Source organism: Argentina silus, assembly GCF_951799395.1.
Source record: "Argentina silus genome assembly, chromosome: 8".
Lineage (NCBI taxonomy): Eukaryota > Metazoa > Chordata > Actinopteri > Argentiniformes > Argentinidae > Argentina > Argentina silus.
The window spans coordinates 14,076,497-14,086,496 of NC_139662.1; the positions used below are offsets into that span (position 1 = coordinate 14,076,497).

At 45.3% G+C, this 10,000-nt stretch overlaps 1 protein-coding gene across 1 annotated transcript in view; it reads right to left on the bottom strand.

Moving 5' to 3' along the window:
- The window catches only part of cacna1db (calcium channel, voltage-dependent, L type, alpha 1D subunit, b), a 63,873-nt gene that overhangs the window by 21,328 nt on the left and 32,545 nt on the right, over nt 1-10,000 (bottom strand). Inside the window, exons 10-24 of the mRNA XM_083675520.1 lie at nt 9,250-9,337; nt 8,515-8,541; nt 7,883-8,043; nt 7,440-7,665; nt 7,137-7,344; nt 6,453-6,573; nt 5,644-5,755; nt 5,253-5,313; nt 4,426-4,486; nt 3,845-3,980; nt 3,622-3,751; nt 3,036-3,095; nt 2,852-2,911; nt 720-826; nt 162-249 (exon numbers count right to left, since the gene is read on the bottom strand). Coding sequence (XP_083531646.1) covers nt 162-249; nt 720-826; nt 2,852-2,911; nt 3,036-3,095; nt 3,622-3,751; nt 3,845-3,980; nt 4,426-4,486; nt 5,253-5,313; nt 5,644-5,755; nt 6,453-6,573; nt 7,137-7,344; nt 7,440-7,665; nt 7,883-8,043; nt 8,515-8,541; nt 9,250-9,337 — 1,646 coding nt within the window. The remainder of the gene's footprint in view (nt 1-161; nt 250-719; nt 827-2,851; nt 2,912-3,035; nt 3,096-3,621; nt 3,752-3,844; nt 3,981-4,425; nt 4,487-5,252; nt 5,314-5,643; nt 5,756-6,452; nt 6,574-7,136; nt 7,345-7,439; nt 7,666-7,882; nt 8,044-8,514; nt 8,542-9,249; nt 9,338-10,000) is intronic.

Below are 10,000 nucleotides of genomic sequence, written 5' to 3' on the forward strand. Positions count from 1 at the left end.
TCACAGTGATTGCTCTCAGCCTCTCAGCCAATCACAGTGATTCCTCTCAGCCTCTCAGCCAATCACAGTGATTCCTCTCAGCCTCTCAGCCAATCACAGTGATTCCTCTCAGCCTCTCAGCCAATCACAGTGATTGCTCTCAGTCAATCATAGTTACTCACCTTTAGGCCCTTAGCCCTGTTGATGGCTCTCAGGGGGCGGAGCACCCTCAACACACGCAGGATCTTCACTACGGAGATGGCCGACGACCTGAACACCAAACACAGGCAGTTAGCCTTACACACACACACACACACACACACACACACACACACACACACACACACACACACACACACACACACACACACACACACACACACACACACACACACACCATCATCATTTTGCATTTCACTGTATACTTGTATGCACGTGACAAATAAAGAAATCTTGAATCTTGAATCCTGTTGCCCATAACGCTCGTTTACAGCCAAGTACTACCACACAATCAATGATTTGATTGATAGATACATACTGGGGCCGAAGGAGACCAGAAACATCCCTACGACCATCATCACCATCACCATCATCATCACCATCATCATCATCATCATCACCATCACCATCATCATCATCATCATCACCATCATCATCATCATCATCATCATCACCATCATCATCATCATCACCATCATCACCATCATCATCACCACCACCACCATCATCATCATACATACTGGAGGCCAAAGGAGACCAGAGACACCCCAACGACCAGCAGGTCCAGCAGGTTGAAGTAGTTTCTACAGAAGGCTCCTTTATGAAGGAACGCCCCGAACGCTGTCATCTGAGGAGGAGAGGAGAGAGATGTCAATACTGGACACACACACACACACACACACACACACACACACACACAGACACACACACACACACACACACACACACACACACACACACACACACACACGGGGTCACCACACACACATGCACGCACACGCATGCGCACACACACACACATACACACTGGGTCACCTCATACACGCACACACACACACGCACACACACACACACACACACACACACACACACACACACACACACACACACACACACACACACACACACACACAACCCTACTAACCCTACTGATGGACATGGGGCTGTTTTCTGGACACAGATTAAGTAATGTCATCCCTCTCTGAAATGTGTTTTCACCACTGAAGATGGAAATCGAATACATGTTGAATGAATAAATAATCATTTCAAGTCTAGGGGTAGACGTAATCCAGCCCATGATCTCTCAGCCTCAGATTGAGGTTGAAATGGGCCGACGCTGACAGGTCTCCTCAGGGGTAACCCCATCTCTTACAGGCTCTAAAATACTCTGAATGAAGGTAGGCACTGGAGTCTTCCACTTCAATCCACTTCAACTACTGAGACATACCTACTGTACACACACACACACACACACACACACACACACACACACACACACACACACACACACACACACACACACACACAGACAAAGATCGGTTCCCACACTCACTCTTACTCCCACAAAAAGACCGTTTCATAGACATTAAAAAAACAAAAAACAAAGAAGACAAACAGAAACTCACACAGACAAAACAAACACATGATTGCATGGCATAGCATATCACATCACTCCATCTCCTCACAGACACACGCAAACATCAAACTGTTTTACAGCATTTAAAGAGGAGACACATTCAGACAAGAAAAAAAAGAAAATAATTACACAGCTAGCATTGTGACTGCCAATGGCCCCTGGTCTGAGCATTGATTACTTTATCTTATGATGACATCATTTCAGAGATACAGTATGCCAGTTCATTTCCCATGAAGATTAAGACAAACATCCCTAAAAATTTTTTTAAAAACTCCATGAATGCTGTATATTGTTTCTTTGCCTATCTAGTATTTGCTTTTGGGTGGAGGTGAAAAAGGTGTGTGAAAGCTTTACTGCCATGGTGAAATTAAAACATTTCAAAACAAGTGATTGAGAGTCATTCTCGTGCAGTTTCAAGGACATTCTGTGGTCCTCCTGACAATGGATACATCATAGCAAAACCAAGATTGAGCAACGTTACAACCAGGCGGTGATGTGGGATGGGTGGTGATGTGGGACAGCTCAAAGACTGTCCTGGTTCATGAAGCAGAACAGAACATAGAGGTGGGGGCAGGTGGGGGTGGGGGGGTGGGGGGCCTCGGTCCATGCACAGAGAAAACTGGAGGCGTCTCCAAGACTGAACTCCACACCGGCCCACAGCTCCGACAGTACGCCCCTACCAGGGGAGGCTGGTGGAGGTAGAAACCGGAGGACGGGCTCACTGTAATGCAGGGAATGGGATGAGGAAACGGAATGGGATGAGGAAACACACGTGTTTGATACCATTCCCTATTCCATTCCATGCATTACTATGAGCCCGTCCTCCGATTTCTACCTCCACCAGCCTCCCTTGGTACATCGTCGAGATCCACGTAGAGGTTAGTAAACAACCTCTCCTACACCCCAGAGCTTTAAAACAGGCCAATGAACAGTGAGACAACAGAGTTGACTATACTACTCTCTGACATAAACACAGATCTGCCCCCTCTTTTTCATCACAGGATAACAGCCAATCAGGTGTTACCTCGCAAGCCGCAGGTTCCGTTTGCATATGAAAGAGGTGTTGTGTCTACTGAATGGTTAGTGTGAGTGACAGACAAAATGCAAAATAGCGAGACGCCATTTTATTGACGACAAACAGGCAACGAACGACGTGCAGGGGGGGAGGGGGCGGGGTGGGGGGGGGGGTGGCGGGGGGGCGACACAGGTCTGTCGTTGCCGTAAAAACTGTGTTACCTTAATAAGGATCTCAAATGTAAATATACTAGTGAAGACATAGTCAGCATAGCCTAGGATCTGGAAGACAATCAGAAGGGTTGGGAGTGTTACTACACACACCGCTACGGCACTACACATACTCGCACACACGCACACACAAACACACGCACGCACGCACGCACACACACACAGGGACAATTACCTTCAACAGGATCTCAACAGTAAAGATAGCCGTGAAAGCATAGTCAAAATAACCAAGTATCTGCAAGAAAATGTAAGTTTAACAGGGGTTTCAATGCATCAACACATGATAGACTTCATCAATTTTCGGTACAGTATGTGTACAGTAAGTAGTGGAGCTACAGAAAGGCTTACTCATCTGCTATCAAGAACCTTAGCATACCAAGTAAAGAAATGTCATCTGGCAGTTGGTCACTAAGAGCAACTTGAGATATCCAAAAGTCATAATAACTCGCATAAAACATTCTACTTTAAACATTATACGTAACCTTAACCTGTACTGTAAACATTACTGTGAAATTATTCAATAACATTGAGTTGAATAAAAACAAATTCCATAACTTGAAGGTATTAAACATTACTCTGGGATATGACGTCATAGCAAAACATGCGGGACAACGCTGCCAGAGACTTAAAAAAAACTCAAAAAATTGGCTCTCGTTCACGACAATATCTTTGATGAAAGTGGCTCTGTTTCTCTGGATGTGACGTCATATCCCAGAGTCGACCTCGAGGCGCTACTGAGAGCGCCCTGGCGGGGTACGTACGATGTTGCGAGCGGAGAAGTTGCGTATGGGGTCTTCAGCGGCCAGAGAGACGGAGCTGAGCATGATGAAGACCAGGATGAGGTTGGTGAAGATGTGGTGGTTGATTAACTTGTGGCACGCCACTCGGACCCTGCAGGAAAAAGACAGGTAGTTAGGTGTGTGTGTGTGTGTGTGTGTGTGTGTGTGTGTGTGTGTGTGTGTGCGTGTATAGTAGCTCACTTACGGGTTAGTGTTGCTGAAGATGAAGAATGCGCTGCCCTCTGGGATGGGTGGAGTCTTCTCCTTGATGGTGAGGTCAGACAGCCTTTCGGGGCGTGGCCCACTCGGAACCTCCGGCAGCTCCTCCTCCTCATCCTCACCTGAGGAAGAACACAGGTCCAGGGTCAGAGATAAGGCTGGGATACACACACCAGTGTAGGCTGGTGGAGGCAGAAATCAGAGGACAGGCTCATTGTAATGCATGGAACTGAATGAGGAATGGTATCAAACGCATGTGCATTACAATGAGCCCGTCCTCCGATTTCTACCTCCATCAGCCTCCCCTAATATACAGAAGGGAACTTTTCTTATGATACTGAACCAAGGACAGTCATGCCAACACACTAATGGTAGTGTACACTGAGGCTATGACACTTATACTGGTACACCAATGCTGGGACAGAAATGCTAGGATGCTAATTTAGGGTACTACACATGTTAGTGAATAGAGCACCCGTTCACATGTAGCATAATGCTAACAGTGCCCCCTCCTGGTTTGTTTACATGTAGCATAATGCTAACAGTGCCCCCTCCTGGTTAGTTTACCTGGAGAGTCGACCGTGGGGTATGGCTCCTTCTCCTCCTCCACGTCCTCCTCCAGAGGGGCCTGCAGCCATAAAAACAACAAATGCTTGAGCACATGAGATCCACTTCATCATAGAAACTTCTGGAATGCTACAGTAGATGCTGCCAAGTTCTCCTGGTGGCCATATGCAGTTCTGCTCATCCCAACAGATGAATACATTTCAAGTTTCAAGTTAATTGTTACGTCAGGGAGTAAAATTCTTCGGCTTGGATCCCTGACAATGCAGCATACAAAAAATACAATAATACAAATAATACAAAAAGCCGTAGTGCAATGAAATAAGGACCAGACAATAAGTGACATAGTACAGATAAGTGAGACAGTTGGACAGTGACGATTGCTGGAGACACATAAGACAACAGACATGACACAATTTACAGTATAAATAGTAAAGTAAAAAAGTATAAAAATGAATAAGAGGCTGCAGCATAGATATTAGAAGTTAATCAGGGGAGGCTGGTGGAGGTAGAAATCGGAGGACGGGCTCATTGTAAAGCATGGAATGGAATGAGAAATGGTGTCCTCCGATTTCTACCTCCATCAGCCTCCCCTGATGTAACATTTCTGCAAATTGATGTTAATTGTGAATTATTGCTAATAACTAGTATTGTATTTATATTGTACAATTTAGTTAATGAGGTTTGGTGAATGAGTCATTGTTATATGTGAGTTTGTATATTGTGTGACACTGTTGAGGCTCTGTGCAATGCAAGCATTTCACTGTTCTATCAGTATATCACAGTAAACCCACAATGACTTTTGACTTTGAGGTAAAACCTCAGAGTACCTTGGTCTCTCCATCCTGTCCCTCAGGTTTCTCCTCTTCTTTCTTGTCCATGCTTCCACTTCTGGATGAAGAGAGAGAGAGAGAGGGGGAATAATAATGAGACAGTGTAAGAGAGAGACACACCCATAGTTAAACCTCAAATCTACATACTTAAATACAAATACCTTTAAATACCTTTAAATACCTTTAAATACGATCCTTACAGGGGAGGCTGGTGGAAGCAGAAATGCATGGGATGGAATGAGGAAAGGTGTGTGTTTGATACCATTCCTCATTCTGTTACATGCATTACAATGAGCCTGTCCTCTGATTTCTACCTCCACCAGCCTCCCCTGGTGAACACACCATTCCCTCTCATCAAGCAGACATCAAGGCAGAGTGTTGACGTTACCTCGCCTTCTTCTTTTTCCTCTCCTCCTCTTCCTCTTTCTGAGCCGTGTTCAGGCTCTCCGCGTCCGCCAAGTTGTCCACGGCGATAGCCAAGAAGACGTTCAGCAGGATGTCTGGTTAACGCACACGGGAATCAAGGAGAACACACACTTTGTTGTTGTTGTTGTTTTGTTGTTATTGTTTGTTTTTCTTTTAGTATTTTATTATTATTCCATTGGAAAAGAGGTGAAATAGAGGGGGGAAGGATTAGAGATTAAGAGCAGGAAAAGGCAGCCTGGGGATTCCATCCCCTACATGTAGGTGTAATGCACAGTGTGGGCCATAGATGGCAGCACTAACCACTAGACCAGTGGTTCCCAAACTTTTAACAGTCATGTACCCCCTGTCGGTTATTTTGTAGCCTAATTGATATTCTATGAACATTATCCCTTACATATTAGACATTGTGATAATATTATTCTGTTGGATAGGGTGCATGCATTTATTTTTGGTACTGAGACTGCAGTCGGCTATTCAACAGAATTGTTTGGGAAGGATTTATTTTGCGTACCCCCTAAATCGATCCACGTACCCCCAGGGGTACGCGTACCCCACTATGACAATAGTGGCACTAGACTGAATGCAAACTCAATTGAGACAACATCCCAATCCCTGATGTTAGAGTCCACTGGCAGGCTGACGACAGGAGGTCAGATAGCAGTAGCAGTAGTAGGATAGGAGTGTGCGTGTGTGTGTGTGTGTGTCTGTGTGTGTGTGTGTGTGTGTGTGTGTGTGTGTGTGTGTGTGTGTGAGGTGATCACAGTAGGATACAGTTTCCGCAGATGAAGAGGATGATGAAGTAGATACAGACGATCATGCCGGAGGAAGCAGGTCCTCCGTACGCCATGATGCCGTCATACATGACCGCATTCCAGTCTTCTCCTGTCAGGATCTGAGAGACAGGACACACACACACACACACACACGCACGCATGCACACACACAATCATAAGGGACAGTAAAGCATTTTAAATCAAAGAATTACTATGGGGTTAAAGAAGACACTCTCAGCTTTTATTTGGTGGTATTTGTGTACATATTGGTTTCATCAGTCTGAAATTACAACACTTTTTATGCATAGTCCCCCTGTTTTAGAGTACCTAAAAGTAATGGGACAATTGGCTTGTCAGGTGTGTTCCATCACATCATTTGTGCAGGCAATTTCTGTCATTTCTGAATGGTGAAACCATGTACACAAATACCATCAAATGAAAGCTGAGAATCTATACTTTAACCTCATAGTAATTGTTTGATTTCAAATCCAAACTTTTGGATTGTAGAGCTGAAAGAATGCTTCACTGTCCCATTACTTTACTACGCAGAGCACTGTATTTCTGTGCGTGCGTTCGTGTGTGTGTGTGTGTGTGTGTGTGTGTGTGTGTGTGTGTGTGTGTGTGTGTGTGTGTGTGTGTGTGTGCGTGCTCGTGCTCATGCACGTGTGTGTGTAGGACCTGCCTGGAACACGGTGAGCAGGGCCTGAGGGAAGTTGTCGAAGGTGCTCCTCTTGGTCACGGTCTCGTCGAAGTTGAACTTGCCTCCGAACAGCTGCATGCCGAGCAGGGAGAAGATGATGATGAAGAGGAATAGCAGCAACAACAGGGAGGCGATGGACTTCATGGAGTTGAGCAGAGACGCCACCAGGTTACTGAGGGAGGCCCAGTGGCTGGAGGGGAGAGTCCAAGAGAGAGAGGGTCAAGATAACAGACACATACACACACACACACACACACTGCCTCTCCCGTGTCCTCCCTGCCTCACCGTGTGACCTTAAAGATCCGGAGGAGTCGTACGCAGCGGAACACGGAGATGCCCAGGGGGGACATGATGGCCAGCTCCACCAGGATGGTCTCCAGGATGCCCCCACACACCACGAAGCAGTCGAAGCGGTTAAACAGGGACACGAAGTACGCCTGCAGACCCAGGCTGTACATCTTCACCAGCATCTCACATGTAAACAACGCCAGCAGGACCTTGTTGGCCACGTCTGGAGAGAACAGGGGGGAGAGCAGGGGTTAGAGAGGGAAGGGGGGGTTGGGGAGAGGGAGGGGAAGGGGAGGGGAGGGGCATTAAAACACTAGCTAGTTAGACAGATCACACACACTTCCATACTGTGTGTGTTGGACAGGGGAGGCTGGCAGAGGTAGAAATCAGAGGACTAATGTACGCCACTCTTCCTTCTAGAACACTCTGTCCTCTCTCACCCTGTACTTCGGTGAGCCAGTCAGGTTGGTTGTAGTGCTCCGAGGAGATGGTCAGCGTGTTGAGGAACACCAGAATGATGACCAGCCAATAGAACGTCACCGACTTCACCGCCACGCGGCACTTCCTGCGACAGAACCTGTTCCAGCGACGCCAGCGCCGACTACCAGAGGAGGAAGTGATGTCACAGTCAGAATAGAGAGAGAGGAAGTGATGTAAGGCTCTCTTAAAAAAAAAAAATCAGGTTCCAAATTTGGAAGACCTTGGCTTATTGAATTATAGATTTGTTGTAAAGGTATTATCATTAGTAGTTGTAGTGGGAATAGTATTAGTTGTATTATTAGTATTAGTATTATTTTGTATTAAAAAATGATGAATCATTGTAAGCCATCCGTAGAGAACATAACACAATGAGACGAGTACAACACGATGGGCGGAATGATGATGAAGATGAAGATAAGGATGAAGAGTATGTTGAAGATGGAGATGCAGTCAGTGACCAGGGGGGACAAAGTGTGTCACAGATAGTAACAAACACATGATTAAGGAGGCCATGCAACAACACCATGCCATGCTTCATGTCTGAAGAATGCACACAGATGGACACGTCATCCACTTCACTGGGACTACTGACCTGCACTTTGATTTGGTAATTTTTTGACTGGGAAAAATAAAGAATGATACTGTTAAATATTTAGCGATTTATCTTAACTTGAGGGCATGGTAAAAATAGCATTTTGGGTATTCTTAATGAATCTAGGATCCGATATGATCGATTGTCTGTCACACAGTAACCACTTGTGTTGAGTTCGTTCAATCATGTCCATAACTGTTCAAAGTAATTATTGGGAATAAATGTATGTCTTATGTTTGACCCGTCCTCTATTCTACAGTGTTTTATTTTCATATGCTGTAGTAAAACTAACTTAACTTAGAGCATATCTAATATAGTTTAGAGTAAAACTAACTTAACTTAGAGTATAGCTAACTTACCTTAGAGTATAGCTAACTTAACTTCGAGTATAGCTAACTTATCTTAGAGTATAGCTAACTTAACTTCGAGTATAGCTAACTTAACTTAACTGACTTGATTAGTTAAAGCACATTCAGTATACTGTACACTGTGCCTAACTTGATTTAGAGCACATTCACAATGTCCATAACAGAGCAACATGTGTGTGTGTGTGTGTGTGTGTGTGTGTGTATGTGTGTGTGTGTGTGTGTGTGTGTGTGTGTGTGTGTGTGTGTGTGTGTGTGTGTGTGTGTGTGTGGAGGGGGGGGCTGAATAGTCTCTTTCCCACCCTTTAACCCATTGTAAGCCGTTGTCATGCAAGACGATTGGCTGATTGACAGACGAGACGACACTCACCAGAGGGGTCCACAGCAGGGGGTCTGGTCGTCCTCTCCGTTGGGGTTCTCCGTGTTCACCGACTCTGTCTCGCTGGTGGGCATGCTCGCTGTGACATCACACAAAACACAGGACGTCATATGAGATGGCGCTGTCAGCCGCTAGTCCGAAAGACCGTCAGCGTATCTTTAAACAACGGCTTTTAGAGAGCAGCAATTGGACTTTTTCAAAGCCCCAAGCATTCAGTACAGGGGTCTTTGTGAACAGTCAGGGTCAGGGGGAGGCTAGTGGAGGTAGAAATCGGAGGACGGATTCGTTATTATGCATGGAACGGAATGAGAAATGCTCTGTGTTTGATACCATTCCTCATTCCATGCAATTCCATTACAATGAGCCCATCATCCGATTTCTACCTCCACTAATCTCCCCCTGATCAGGATATAGAGGGTTGAATCAGTAGCATATCAAGAATACAGCAGCTGCACAGATAATCTACGTCAGATTAGCTGTTTGATCAGTGAACAGGATAGATTAGATAACATGCTGTTTCACATTGGGATTAAAGCTTCATATCAGTGCATCGGTGCATATGCTGTACAATTCATATACTCAAGTAGTGCAGGGTCGAAATGACTCATGAAATACATACATCCACAAAAGAACAGGAGGACGTCCAAAACCACAGTGCAGAGAAATGAAAAATCACAAGGTTTCTCAAAAATAAACAAATGACAATGAATGATTCAAAATACCATACCATGCCTGGTCCACT